The sequence below is a fragment of the Spinacia oleracea genome, chromosome 4 (genome assembly GCF_020520425.1).
Source record: "Spinacia oleracea cultivar Varoflay chromosome 4, BTI_SOV_V1, whole genome shotgun sequence".
NCBI classification, from domain to species: domain Eukaryota; kingdom Viridiplantae; phylum Streptophyta; class Magnoliopsida; order Caryophyllales; family Amaranthaceae; genus Spinacia; species Spinacia oleracea.
The window spans coordinates 171,680,735-171,696,430 of record NC_079490.1 but is presented as its reverse complement, the minus strand read 5'-3'; the positions used below and the strand labels follow the sequence as shown (position 1 = coordinate 171,696,430).

General features: G+C 34.1%; 1 protein-coding gene and 1 non-coding gene across 2 annotated transcripts; one reads left to right on the top strand and one right to left on the bottom strand.

Annotated features, from left to right (window-relative positions):
* Window positions 1-421: 421 nt before the first annotated feature.
* On the bottom strand, window positions 422-495 carry TRNAR-UCG (transfer RNA arginine (anticodon UCG)). The gene has a single exon. It is a non-coding gene; the product is annotated as a tRNA-Arg (tRNA).
* Window positions 496-6,374: 5,879 nt separating this feature from the next.
* LOC110787772 (uncharacterized) lies at window positions 6,375-13,819 on the top strand. The gene is made up of 3 exons (XM_021992417.2): window positions 6,375-7,035; window positions 10,896-11,125; window positions 13,396-13,819. Exons 1-3 carry the CDS (start codon window positions 6,812-6,814, stop codon window positions 13,410-13,412), a joined length of 471 nt encoding a protein of 156 aa, XP_021848109.1. The 5' UTR covers window positions 6,375-6,811; the 3' UTR covers window positions 13,413-13,819.
* The last annotated feature ends 1,877 nt before the right edge of the window (window positions 13,820-15,696 follow it).

Sequence of the window (15,696 nt, the reverse complement as noted above, 5' to 3'; positions counted from 1 at the left end):
TTCGGGAGGAGAGAAAAAACTAAAAGCTGTCAAATAATTTTTTTTTTTTTCCACTTCCTTCCATCAAACCAAACAACGAAAAAGAAATTTCCTTTCTTTTCCCTTTCTTTCCTTTACTAATGTTGTACCAAACAAATCCCGTTGACATGATTCAATTTGTTGTTTATTAAGCCTCGTTTGTCTAGTCCTTTACCCACTTTTGTTTTTCACTTTCCCTTGAGGTGTTCTATGTTAAATTTTGAGTAATGTGTATTTGTTTGTAACTAGACTTGCTAAGTGTACTACTACAAAAGTACGAAGTATTTAACAATTCTCTCTAAAAAAAAAAAGTGTGGTGTGAAAAGAACTTTACTAATTGAGTCAATTATTACAGGCTTACAATTCCATCTAAAAAAGGTGTAGTTTGGAAAAAAAAAAACAACGACCACAGTGGGAGTCGAACCCACGACCTTTTGATCCGAAGTCAAACGCGCTAATCCACTGCGCTATGCGGTCAGATTGTTGATATTTCCGGTCTGATTGTTAATACTACCTTAAGTTTGTAATAAAAAATAGGGGAAATGGAAATAATTGCAGTATTGCGGATGTCTGAATTCATGGTGCAACTATTTTTGTTTTCACATAAAACTAATTGTAATAAATTGTACCAAAAATATTTGGTAGTTTGGTTATTTATGTTTCTTTTCCCTTATTCGACTTGTTTAGGCAAAAATAAGCTCATGTAAATTATATTTCGTACAAGTTCAGATCAGTTCAACAATTTTTATTTATTTCCAGACAACTTAAAATATAAATAATTTATTTTCATCAAAATTAAGTCAAGATAAGTTAATTTTAGTCAAACTTAGTTGAACCAAACAAGCCTTAGCTAGGGTAGATTTTCTAGCTCATAGTTAACTTAGATTTTGATTTCTACGTAATGGTTGTAGGAAAGAATACTGTAAAATCCGAAAATGTGAATGAAATGTGGGCCGAATATTTGATGTATATAAAGCTGTGACGTGTTATTGAAACACTGTCTTAGAAGCAAAATTCGCCCCGACTATGGTGCAATCGTAATAGGCGTTGCCCCCCAAGATTTTACACAGCAATTCGTTTTAACGTGCACTCGAATAAAACGAACTAGGAACTCATAATATGCTCAGAAGAATAGGAGAAGAGAATTGGAGTTTTTCGGTGTATTCCAAATTGATCCCCCAAAAACTGATTATAAAGCAAGCAAGGTTTTGTAACCGAAATTAGAATTAAACTGGGCAATTAAACACTTGTAACTGCCAATCAGAATTGATCATGCAATTAACCTGAAAATCAGAATTGATTTGGGAATTAAAACGGAAGCGAAAATCAAGGAACGGAATAAATGCGACCGTTACGGAATGGGCTACGTAACTGAACTGTCTCATAATAACTGGACCGTCAGTTACGACATGGCCCAAAAAGGAGGCCCACCACACCGCGCACGTGCCACGAACCGGCCGGAAGAGCGACAGCAGTGCACGTGTGGGGTTTCCCTTTCTAGCCCAAACCACTAGGGGAAGCACTTCAAAGTATAAACATTTCTTCCCTATATTTAAACAAAAGGAAGAGTTCATTTTCTTCCCATGTGGGACAATCCCCTTTACTTTAAATACTTCCCTTGAAAACCATACTTTTAATTTCTATCAATGTGGGACATTTTCACAAATGGTAAAATTCTTTCTTTGCATTATTTCCAACAGTGGTTATGAGTATACTCGTTATGCATGGCATGAGATGTCGTTTTGTCCTCCATTCCCCAACAAGGGCAAGTCGCATCATCGAGCAAATGTCGAGCCTTGGGAAGCATGGTTATTAAAATCGCGATTCAAGCCGTAGAATTACGATTTTACGATTCGATTTACGATTCTACATAATTTTGCATTTTTTTTTCGACTAGCGAAAACCTCGTAAATTTGAATCATACCGAGAAAGTAATTAATAAAAAAATATTGTTAATTATTGTCAATCTATTTAACTATTCCGCAGGCCCGGCCCGAGGGGTAGGCGGGGAGTGCCACCGCCCAGGGCCAAAGCAAAAAAGGGGCCAAAAAAGAAAAAAAAAAAAGTTACACTGTTCTTGTAAATCAACAATAGAGATAATGAGAAAGGAAAAAGAAACAGAAAGATCAAGAGTCAAAGACCACACCACCATCAATTATCATTTCTGATTTCCCAATGCTAAAATTACGGGAAGACAATTAATCTAGGCAACCATTTACATTCCTCTTCTCAATGTTCTTCCTTTTCTAAATTGGAAAGTAAACGATTTTCAACAGCTAAAATAATAAATGAAATCAATGAATTGATTTACCTTCTTCTTCAATCCCCTAGTTTCAAGCTCTCTAATTAAAACAATGGCAACGAATCATCAATCATCAGTCCTTCTTCCCTCTTTTTTATTTTATTTTTATTTTTTATTGTTCTATATCAATTATTATTCGTCTACTCCACTCTCGCGGCAGTGGGACACAGAGGCTGAAGGCGGCGGCTCGACTCTGAGACTGAAGGCGGCGGCTCGACTCTGAGGCTGAAGGCGGCGGCACGACACTGAGACTAAAGGCGGCGACGGGACGTGGAGGCCGAAGTAATCACATTTCTGAATTCCGGGCTTCCTGGTTCTTTTCGTTTTTTTTCTTTTAATTTCAAATTTTCAAATGTGTTTCTTTTAATTTCCAATTAAATAATTAATCAATTACCATTCTTTTAATTTCAATTCTAATCTAGAAGTTGAAGCACCGATTATTTGTGAATTTTGATGTTGTATTGTCAGATACTTGCATTTAGTTTATTACTAGTATAGTACCCGTGCGATGCATGGTTTATAATTTAAATACAAATATATATGAAATATACTATCTCCGTTCCTAAATGATCTTTACGGTTACTATTTGCACGGTAATTAAGGAATTTTGGTGAACATGTGATGGTGGGGTAACAAATGGAAAATGAGTGGCTATAAATTGTCCACCAATGTGAGTGAGTGGAAACTAATATTAAAGTATTGTGAGTGGGTAAGTTATGGTGGGCCAAATAAGAGTAAAAATGGAATAAAGTAGAAGTGTAAAGAACTTTCAGGAACGGACTAAAACGGAAAGCGTAAAGAACTTTTAGGAACGGAGGTAGTAGTAGACAATTATCAAAATATAGATATTCCTAAATTAAAATTAATGATGGATAAGTTTGTTATTTCTCTTTCGGTGTCTTGTTTATTAAAACAATCAAAACAAAGAAAAAATACATGGATAAAATTATTTTCATTCTCATTCACCACTTGTGTCAACCATAAAGTTTTCATCAATCCTTCACTTCGATAGTAATACTAAATAGTTGCATCTAAAAAATTTAGGAATTACATAGTAATGTAGTAGATATTAGATTACACAAGTTTTGCTCATGTTTAAAGAAGTTGCATAATTTTCTTAAAGTAGTAAAATATTACTATTGATGGTGATGATAATTATAGAATTTAGTTGTTAAATATAGTACGTTTTAAATAGTACAATCGATGACGGTTATAATTTTCTCATTTAGTTTCTAAATATACTACGTATAGAATAGTAGTATAGATGGCTTTTTATAATTATCGCATTTAGCTTTTAAAATATTATAGAGTACTATTGCAATTTATACACTCTTATGCATATTTGATTGATTTTCTAATTTATTTGTGTTTGAATTATGTAAGTACGAAATACAAATAAGTAGACTACTCTTGAAATTTATAAAAATCATACTACGTACCCGGTATAATGCATGTATTAAGTTTTTATAAAAAGATAATCTTATATGGGTTATATTTGTTGCCAAATATAGAAAAGAAATATTTTCTAAAAAATATTCCGTATGTATAGAATGAAATCTTTTTTTTTTATTTTGAGCAAAAGAGAATCAAATATATTTTGGAGGTAAATTTTAACAAAATAATTATAGAATCAAGTATTTTATTTTATTTTGATATTATTTTTATATCTATAAGAGAGGCCAATCAATGAGTGACATTTGTCATCACCACATTGATTTCCTCTCTTTTAGTATAATATAGATTATAGATTATTCTTAACTTTTAGTTATTCTATTCATATACTTTGTAACAGATTTAGAATCATAGTTGTCCAATTGTATTTTGAAGATTTTATGTTGGGAAGTTCTGTCGGAATTTTCCATTTACAAGTGTTATTGTTCTTTGAATATTTGATTATTTGATTTATTACTTGGTATTATTATATAGTACTATGTTGATTAATAGATTAATTGATTTATTACTCTAAGTTTATTACTTTGTAGTATTATGTTGATTGGTAATTATTTATTGGTCTTTTTCTTATTAGGGGGCCCTTTTCTTCAATTTTTCCTAGGGCCCTTAAATTGTCAGGACCGGAGCTGCTACTCCGTATTAAACAACTAAATATTTCAAGTATTAAGTTTTCCCTATACTATAAGCACTTCAAATATCAGTTGAGAATAAAATATTGATTATACTTGTTTGTAGAATTTTACGAATCTTGATTCTACTTGTTCGAGTTTCGATTCTATTCTAAAAGTTCTTTCCGATTCACAGTAGAATCACGATTTTGATAACCTTGTTGGGAAGAGCTCTACTTGACAAGATATTAGCAAAAAAGTCACAAAAAGAAACGCCACAATTAAGGAACTCCGTCTTAAACAAGGTGAACTAAATACGACACAATTCATTAAAATTTCCTAATTTTTTTGTCCTAATTATTTACAAAAAACTAGTTTTGTGGCATGTTTAACGAACGGGCTAGTAGTAAGGAAAATGTGAATTCTTGTAAGAAAGTAAGGTTATACTAAGCATTATTATAGGGAGTGTTGAAAAGTTACAAACTTACAATATTGGAGACGTCTTGTGCATAACTGGTAAAAGTTACATTAAATTAATAGGTAGTAATATTTAAAACAATAAATAAGAAGATCGAGCAACGAAATTAATTCTTATTTACATGAGGTGTACGATAAATATTGTACACCGAAGTTAAAGTTGACGTAAAATGCTTAAAAGTCACCATTATATATGTAAAAGTTATCTACTATTTAGTAATAAAAATATTTATTCAAAATCACTAATAATGTATAAAATTAATCACTTAACGCTTTAAAATGTTTATCTATTAATTTTTTTTTTAATAGTATAAAAGTTGGAGAAAACTGAGTAAAAGTTAGAGAAAATTGGATTAAAGTTATGTTGGTGCACAATAAATTTATTGTACAACTTGTGCACGCAAGACCTTGTGTTTTTCTTTAGGGTGTGTCATGAGCACAAAGACAATACAAATTACAATTGGAGGAGGAGAAATAAACCTGGGAATTATCGTGCAAATTCCCTCCGTCTTTACCATTAGACCGATACCTCATTTGAATTAATGCATACTAATAGCTAATTTGTATTGTACCTCCAACTCTAAGATATTATTGGTTAAATCTATGAATTATTGTGAAGTGTGAAACATCAAACGTTGCTATTAAGAAAAAGAAAAGGAGGATCCCTTACTATAAAAACAAATTACAAAAAAGTGAAACACAAAAAAACCTCTAGAAAATTAGAGTAACCCCTCCACTCACTTTCGTGCTCTATCCGATCACTCTCTGTTCATTGTTCTTCCTCACCACTGTAAACAACAAATTATTTTCATTTCTCACATTCTACCGCCTGAACTCTCACATTCTATAACAATTCATCTGTAAAATCATCTGATAATTGTTATTCATCTCCTGATTTTCCACCGCCTAACCCACACTGTCACACATTCTATTACAATTTGATATGGTTGTGCAAGATATTTTAGTAGTTTGTGTTGTTTGTAAATATATTGGATTTGATCGTAATCGTAGATTGATAGTTTGCACGTGCAATAACGCTTATTGCTTTCTTTTGATTCCATTAACGAAGGTGTTAAGCCTCCATAAGTGGGAATTAAATTATAACGATAGAGTTAATGAGAGTATATTAAAGGATTGAATTAAAAGTGTAATTGAATCGAGATTGAATGAAGTTTGAACTGAAGGTTTAATTAGAGAGGAACAATTGAATGCTCACGAGAAGGTAACAGGGAAGATGGGTGATGCTCATGTGCCCGCCACATGTCTTTATAACGTTGTTGTTACGTGTCTTTAAAATAGAGATGGTTATCTTTTTTAAATACTAGATATTGATACAAACAATAACTATACAAGATTAATAGAGTAAAAATATACTCTCTACATCCCTTTCTATTCCTTACCTATTACGTTTTGGGAGTTTATAATATTTTGTTCAAGTTTGTAATAATTTTTTCAATACTCAAAAAAAAACTTGCATCCAATTTGAACGCAAAACAATTCAGGTTTAGAAAAAGGTAAAAACGTACTAAAACAAGCAAAACAAAAGAACTGTTCCTCTCATCTGTGTGAAGAATCACGTCTCACTAATCTCTCCTCCCCTTTACGTTTCCCACTCCACACCCAACTCCGAAACCCTAAAATCATCACAATTCTAATATCCGATCAACTATTTCAACACTGAAGAATTCTTTGATGATTCATCCTTCACTCATAAAACTGATCGATTATTTCACTTCAGATTCATCAATCAAATGATCCCAATTTGATTTCACGTGTTTATAGAACCCAAATTTCGCTCGTTTTTTTGAAAAATTGGAACCAAAATTCAGGCGAACCTGATTTTGTGGGTTTATAAAACCCTAATCACCCTCGAAAATTCAGGAATCGAAATTCAGGCGAGTTTCAGTGGTGATCGGAATTCAGCAAGAGAGAGAGTGAGAGAGAGAAGCGAGCCATGTTCTATGGGGCGGTGGTGTGGGATCCATGGCTCATCGTCGGCCAAATTGTGTGCTTGCAATGTTTGTATTACGTAACACTGGGATTAGTGTTTGCCCTTTTAGTTGGCACCAGGGTCTCCAGAATGAGCCTCTTCTACTTCTTCGATTACGCCGCGGTCACCGCTTCAACCGTCACCGGTTGGTGCGTCATTGCTTCCTTTCTCCTTACTTCCCTTGCTGGGTAAGCCTGTTTTCCCTCTCCTATTTTTCAATGTTTACTTCTATATTGGGGGTTTTTAGTTTGGTGAGTTTTTATTGTTAGGTTGAGCTTGTTTATTATGAGAATTCTGATCTAGTTTGAACCAATGAGGGATCTAGCAATGATGATGCGTAATGTTGGTAATGTTAATGTATTTGGTAATTTTGTTGATTGATTTAGTTGTTTTGTGCCGGTGTGAATGTGTGATGAGGGTGCTTTCTGTTCTACGAACAATGTTTCTAACCTGATTTAGCCATTTGACCTAGATTTGTGATGATGCTTCATGTTGGTGATTATTGATTACATGGTAGTGAGTCCTAGTGACATAGTTCTTTGAAGAAGTGTGCCGATTCTGAAAGTTGAATTTTGTATCTTAGCTTCAAGACTCAGTTCAAGTAAGTGTAGGGATCAGATTGGTTTACTCTTACAAGTAAGTAATTGGAATGTGATGGAGTTAAGGCTGTTGTTAAATTTAGGAGACTGTTACAAATTTAGGGGACTGTTAAATTTAGGACATTAAGGACATGTACTTGATGTTTTTTGTAAGAAGATCATTTTTCTTGATGAGTAGTTTGGGAGCAATACCAATTATCATCAAATTACCCGTTACACGGTCAACAGTTTAAAGATGAGAATAGTTGTCGATCACTTTGGAAAAAAAATTGTGGGTACCAAGAGAAAGTAGGAATGATTAAAAGGTCTTTATGGGAGGAGGATGTTGGAGACTATTATTGACATGGAAGTTTCGGCCTGGACTCCTCTGTTGCTAGTTTGTTCTTAGAGTGGCAATAAGAAGTATTATTGAAGGTATTGGATGCTAGTAGAAAATGGATGGATGAAATGAGTGTATGAACTCTATTTCTACTGTGTTAGTTTGTTTAAGGGATTGCTCCACTAAAGATTAGGATGACCTACTTATATTTCCATTGGATGCAGTTGCACATAAGAACCAATGCTAAGCTGATTACTAACTTGTTTTTATTATTTTAGTACGACTACATGGACGTAAAAAAATTCGTGGAGGTAGGCACTTTTTAGGTGTTGCAATTGCATATAATGATGAATGATGCAGTGTATGATGTTCAAAGAATAGTCTATAATTATTTGCAAGTTGGTTTGGAAAAGCTTTTGTTGGAGTTTGTTGAATTTTCTTCACAATATTGTGTTACAAAAGTGAACATATTGTCGTTTGATAGGGAGTTAGGTTCGTATTTGGTCACAGTATTGCTTGAGTTTCGTTTTGGTTAAAGGATAGCCTAAGACTCGGTTTAGTCCTCTTTTAGAGATTCAGTAGGAATATGTCATCTCCCCAGTCTCTGCTAGCAGATGGTGGATGTTAGTTTGTAAATAAATAGAAGGGTAGAAAATGGTTTTGGTAGTGTGAGATACATATTATTGGAGGGGGAGTTTATATTTTGCAGTTGTAATTAGTCTGAATGTCTGATAATGTTATCCTTTTCACATATTATCGTTAATTAAGGACTGTACCTAAAGTTCTCTATGACTTGAAGCTTAAGATTTAATTTGGGAAATCTTATTAAAACAATGATTGAATAAATTAATTTGGCAAATCATATTTTTAGAGGGATTGTTTAAGAGTGTAAGGGTCTTCATAGTGTATCTTTCCGACATGTTTATGAGCAAGGAGTTGCCTCATTCATAGAAATCTTTATAAAGGATGTAAACCTTTTCAAAGTTTATTGTCCTAGTTTTGTGCCCACTCAGAACAATGTATTTTTAACAGTGTTCCTTATTTTAAATTGGTGCTACAAATAACTTGTTTTCAGTTGTATTTGAAGTTTTGAACTATGCTACTCTCTTGATAAGATGTTAAAATCCCACAACTCCATTCGTGCACCAAATTGTTTGTACAATTATAATGGAACTAGACAATTGCATGACAACACTGCAATGGGGAATTAAAGAGGATGTGACATCTAACTTTGGTATGAAAGAGTTGTCGTAGAGGGCTGTGGAGTCGTTTCGTGTATACAAGTTGGAAGGATCTCTTTAATGGGAGATTTTGGTGATTCCGTAACTTTCATTTGAAGGGAGGGGAGTGTACTAGATGATCTTTGTAAGCAGAGGGGAGGTCTTAAATTACTGAACTATATAAGGTGAAACTTGTAGCGAAAGGCTAAAAATAAAATCATGGTGTTAACCACAAGTATTTGCCCCTGTACGGCTGTACTCGATATTAAGTCCACACCCTTCTATTGTATTCTTAAGAACTAGATTAAGTGGAAGTATCTAAAGATCTTTTTATAACACAAAGTTGGCATTTTGGTTGTGATGAACACATGGATAGGTATTAGAGTTAGTATGGTTTCATTAAATTCCCTATGCTTATGTAGTTTACATGAAGGAAGGTAGTAAAGGAGATATTCTGAAACGTACTCTACTGTTGTGTTTTAGTTGGGGGACTGGTACTGATTTACTGAAAACTAAATTCTTTGCAAGTATGATCTGCTTTTCATTTGTTGGTATGCAGATGGCAGGAATGCTGAAACTTTCACCTGCTTCACTTTTGAGATCATTTTTTCTTTGCCTGTGGCACAATTCAATAGCTAACCCCCTCCGCCTCTCCTTTATGCTAGCACAAAAAAAGAGACTGTTGGGAATCTGAGTTTCATAGTGAACTGTTAGAGCCTTGTACCAGAAGTGTTAGATTTCTAAGATCTGGGGAAATAAAGAATGTTGAGAGAAGCTGACTGGAAGAAAATTAAGCCATACTTAGATAGCTACTGTTTTTTAGCCGCATATCTTTTGTGGAGATTATGGTTATGCCGGCTATCATCTGGATGAAAGCTGCCGGTGCCTTCTCATATGTTTATTTATTATCTTATTCAGGATTTATTCTTTAAGATATTGAGTGCCTCTCTCACCCCCCCTCGCTGGAGGGCTTTAGAATGTGAGAGAAGCTGACTGGAAGAAAATTAAGCCATACTTAGATAGCTACTGTTTTTTAGCCGCATATCTTTTGTGGAGATTATGGTTACGCAGGATTTCATTTGGATGAAAGCTGCTGGCGCCTTCTCGTATGTTTATTTATAATCTTATTCAGGATTTATTCTTTAAGATATCGAGTGACTCCCCGACCCCCCTTGCTGGAGGGCTTTGTTGCAATTTGCAAGTAAACTGAACAAATTCTTCTGAAATGATATACTTCAGATTCTTCTGAATACCTGTAAATGGAAATTTCACACGATCACTATAAAATACCAGTTATCTTAATATTTATTGGGTATAAACCACTATAAACATAGGTTAGTGACATTCTTATTAATTATAGAGGGATTGGTAGAACAAAAGGGTGAATATGGGGGATCTAGAAGTGAGTAGTCTAAAGTTCTCAAGCAACATAACTCCTTGCCTGGGGATTTGTACTGTTTCATATGTTCGCTGTCTACTTTACTATTTTTTTCTCTTTTTGGTTTGCCTTTTCTGTGGCATGGACTATAATGTGGGTACTAGATTGTAACACATGAACAAACCTACAAGGAATGGGTTTGTACTGCAATGGTATTTCTGAACTGGAACAGAGTTCAATGAGGTTTTAGGGGGGCACATTGAAGCATCAAGCCATCAAATATAATTAGCAGATGGTTGAATCACCAGATGCCATTACAGTGATTATACTAGGTTTTCATTCTCTTTTTCCTGTTAGGCATGTGTACCTCTTGCATAATTACATATCTTTTGTTGGCTTGCATAGGATATTTCACAGTACTTACTTTTCTGGTTTGTCTTTTTTTTTTGTGTGCATATCAAGTTGTTCTAAGCTGGAAATGGTTGAGTTATTCAATAAGAGGTCTAAATTGTGGCATTTTATCTTTGACCAGAGCTGGTTACCTGCTTTATCTGGTTGAGAGGGCAAAAAGGTGCTTAGATTTTTCTGCAACAATCTACATCATCCATCTCTTCATTTGTGTTGTGTATGGTGGATGGCCTTCGTCGTTTACATGGTGGGTTGTTAATATTGCTGGACTTGCAATTATGGCATTGCTTGGTGAATATTTGTGCATAAAACGTGAACTTCAAGATATTCCTATTACTTCTCGTTTTCGTCCAAGTAAGCAGCTGGCTTTTCTATTCCTTGATTTTTATTTTATTGTTACAAAATGCTTCTTTTAAGTAATCAAAAACTTTTCTTTTATTCTCCATATTCTTGTTAATACTCTCGTCTATTTTTAATGGCTGGTTCAATACGTGTTTTTAGTTTTGAACTTTCTAGTTCTTTTATTACTCTTTCTAGAATATGCCAATAATGGGATATGAGATGAGAAACTCCAACTGACTACTTTTGTCTTCAAACTTCAATTCATAGTATTACGACAAGCAATTTAATATCAATAGTTTAATGCTGTGTTTTACGTCTGGAAAATAACTTAATGTTGCGTAATATTTGCAGTTAATTTTAAAAATCTTGATTTGCATGGTCTGAACTTTTTTTTTCTTCTGAATTTGGATGCTGGAGAACCTTGATTTGCTAGTTAAAAACCTTTAACCTGGATAACTCACCTTTTGTTGCATGCCTTCTGCAAATGGTTGATGATTGTGGCGTTGTTGTTTACTCTGAGACATAGCATTGTTGTTTGCTCGGAGATATATTACTCTTTTAATGATCAGAATGAGATTGTAGTTTGAACCTTTTTCTTCTGCTCGTCAATGTTGGTGTTGTATCCATCTTGACATGTACATACCTCGTGGTAGGACATATCTCATATTGTCCATGTAGTTTAAGTGCAGGTTTGAACTTTGAAGAAGGATCTCATATTCTCATATGTTATTCTAGGTCCTAATGATTTGCTGTTTGTTCGAGTTCTTTGTTTCCTCCTAATAGCACTGATGTTACAAGGTCAGTCAGGAGTTGTGTATCCACACTTGGAGGTCCATTACTCCATTGGTCTAAGACGGTTTTGCAGTGGTTCCTACTTTACTAGAAGTGGCAGCTGCAGACTGGTTTTTGTAGGATTTCACTTTCTAAATTGTTGGGGTTTCAGGTGGTAACGGTCCTGTTTGGTCTCCGGTTAGTTTGGTACATCTGTGGACATGGATATGTTCCTCTGGTCTTGATTTTTTCGTGGATTACCGTGTCATATAATCTGGTCCGCTTCTTGGATTATAATATGCTTCACACTTTGTTTTAGATCTCATTTAGGATGTAGATGATTGTTACGTTTAGACAGACATTGAATGAAGCTAGTGTGTTTTAGTGGGGGTAGAGCTGTATGAAGTTAGAGTGGAACATTCCAAAACACGTGCATCAAATGTATGACTCGGTGGAACTTAAAAGAATAGCTGCTGGAAAAAAAGGCAAGACGTGTCAGTGTCACTTAATCTAGAAGGTAATTGGAACTTTGCCAATCATAAAAAAACGAAAAGGGTAGACATATCAACGTGGAGATGAAAGAGATGGTGCAATTGCAAAACAAGTTATCTGATTTTTTCGAGCCACTATGCAATGATTTCATTTTTCTCAGGCTAGGGCCTAGGGGAAAATATATATTTTTCTTTGTACTTTTTTCATCTTTTATTGCCCATGGTGACTCCACGTTCAGACAGGAAACACCTTGTGGGGTAGAAGCAGGAATTTAGATATTTGGAGGAAAGTTGTAGCTGCTAGGAAACACCTCGAGGGATAGAAGTAGGATGATAATATTTTGAAGAAAGTGTGAGTTACGGATATTGAAGATAAAGGAGAATTGGCTGCGTTAGTTTGAGAATTTGATATTAGAGGATGCACCACCAAGGAAGGTGGAGGGTTGAGATAGTGGAGATTCAAAAGAAGCCGAGGGAGGCCAAAGTTGTCTTTTGGATAGAGAGTTAAGAATGACATGAAGAAAGTGGGTTTGCAAAGTATGTAGGACTAGTTCGAAGCGAACAGGGGAAGAGGATCTTTGTTGATTACCACGGGAAATAGATCCTTGGTTCATGCAGCTGACCCGATCCTTTTTGGGAATGACTTTGGTTTTGTTGTTATTTAAGTTGTGTTCAATCTATATTGGCCAAAAAGTGTTGTTGCCTCAGGTTTAGGCCAGTCACTGTATCAGCTTTGGAGTTGTATATTTTATGCCTTGTTTTCTGCTTCTAATGTGGGCCAAGATAGTTGTGAACGTAAACAGTTCAGTTGTGGCATACACCGCATATTCATATGTAGTTTTGTTTTCATGTTTGAGATGCATATCACATGAACGGTGAAGTTGAGAGCGTGTAATTCTTGTGCATTTGTTCTGGTTTGTTTGTTTGTTTGCTTTTCCTATCTACTATAACATCATGTCATCAACTGTAAAACAAAATTGAATTACATCTTATGGTGGATTTTTGTGTTATCTGACACAGTTCCTACAGAAGTATGATTGACCGGGGAAACTTATGTGGTTGGCGGAGTTGTTATTCTTAACTCGTAATTGGTGACTTTGCTCTTTAAGACGCTTGTGGAGGAAACATAAGATGTATAGATTTTCAAGAAATATTCACGAGAAAGATCGACTGGACCGCTTTACATGGTGATCTTATTGTTTTGATTGATTCTACGCGGGAGCAGCACTTGGCAAGAGTTAAAGAGGTAATTAGAAACATAGAGCATTCTCACTGGTTACTAGGTATGCATAACTTTCCAAGTTCTTGTAAAATTTCTTAGATATCTTCCCAAGAGAAGCATTTTATTGTTCATTACATCAAATCTGAAATGGATATCTTGGTTGTCCATTGTTTTTGGGGGTAATTTCTTCCTGATTATAGAAATAAATTTTATTCTTTTATACAGGAAAATCTTTGGTGGCATAATTACCTGCAATTTAACTATCAATTTAAACATGTAAAGAATTGAAGTGGAGCCACAAAAGAAGATAGAATTGACATCTTAGTTATCCATTGAATACAGATATAGATGGCATTTTAACAATTATTGATATGTTGTCTATATTTATCCCCTTTTCTTGAAAAACAAGAAGCAAATGAATGTACCCTCATCAAATAGAGCAAATGAATGTACAAGTGACAAGTCTATTATACATCGAGAAGTTTTTAGAGTCTCGTGTTCCTTTTAAAACGTTACGTTCCAAAATACACCTTATAGAACATAAACTTTGCATTTTAAGTACACCCAAGTGAACCTAAGAATTTGTTTTCAGTATCGTTCCAAAATACACCTTATAGAACATAAACTTTGCATGTTGTCTATATTTATCCCCTTTTCGGTATTGTTTTTTGTTTTCAGTTTTCGGTTTTTTACAAAACTAAAAACCAAAATATGAAAACCACAAAAAGTAGTTTCCAGTTTTTTGTTGTCAGTTTTCAAAATCAATATGATTACTATAACTATGACTATTTTTAGTTAATGATTCAATCAAAGTCACATTACTTTTAGTACTAAAAAAACCCAAAACTGAAAACTGACAGTGATACCGAACGAGCCAAAGGGCCATTTTTGTTTTTCGCAATATCATGTGTTTTGTGCAATATCACGATTCGAAGATGGAGGCATCACCCCTCTTGTCTTTGTCTTCTCTGTTGTGTGAAAGTGAAAGCCATTTTTGCTATGGATAATGATGTTCATGATGCATTAGTAACCCTAACCTAGCTTATGTTTTGGATAAGTTTGTTTCAACTTAGGTGTCAAAGACACACTCTAGTAAAAAATGTGATCTTTAATCAACTTTAATCAATAATTATGTAGTATCATATAATTAAGCACTTTTACACTATGAAATTAGTAACTTTTTTAAGTTAAGCATAAAATAATTCACACTTGTGTTGTGACAAAGACAAGAAGTCAGTTTTCTGATTGACTATTACATCCTACTCTCAATGGTTGAGAGTCAGCTCAACTTGGCAATTCAGCCCCATCTCAAACATTGCATTTTGCCTAAAACAGATAACAAACACATACTTTTAAATTATTTCAAAATATTTAGTGCTTTTGATCTTTGCTTTTTTTTTTTCTTCCTTTTTCTGGAAGAGTTAGGGAGCGTTCTCTTTACCTTGTAACACCTAAATTTAAATTCAACTTGTTTAAACCTGATTGAGACTTATTAGACTAATAGACTTGACCATACTTAATTTCAAGAGAGTAGATTTGAGAGAATAAATTTACAAATTTACAGGATCTGATTGGAACTTATAAGACCTGATTGCAACTTATCTAAACTTATGTTGACTTTATTAGACCTGAAACTTACTTTTTTTTTCTTTTTTTTTTTAATAATAGAACGCCCTCTGACTCATCTTTGAGATGAGAAGGCAGTTTTTCATGGTTTGTATTTATCAATTAGCCACTTCCCACTTTTTTTTTATAAGAAAAAAATGATTCTGTTTTGCAAAAAGTAGAATTGTGGTAGGGTTAGTCTATAATATGCTTATCACTTGCTTAATGGTTTGTACTGTTATCTCTTCTAATGTTTTCTGTAGAATCTTGTTAATGGGGTATCCCATATTTTTGGCAATTTTTTTCCAAAAAATCTATACCAATTAGCCAAATATACACACACTTTTCTTACTTTTTCTCCAACCATTCATTTAAATATGACAATGTTTTGGAACCACATTTCCCTTTACTTTCTAAACATGAGGTTGATTATTCTTTTTGATGAGGCTCTTCAACATTAAAGCGAAAACGACTAGAGAACGAACCGAAGAGAG

Excerpts from the sequence above, each read along its gene's own strand:
- LOC110787772 (XM_021992417.2), top strand. The coding sequence starts at position 6,812 with ATGTTCTATGGGGCGGTGGTGTGGGATCCATGGCTCATCGTCGGCCAA. Across the intron at positions 7,036-10,895 it reads CTCCTTACTTCCCTTGCTGG|AGCTGGTTACCTGCTTTATC; the intron begins GTAAGCCTGTTT and ends ATCTTTGACCAG.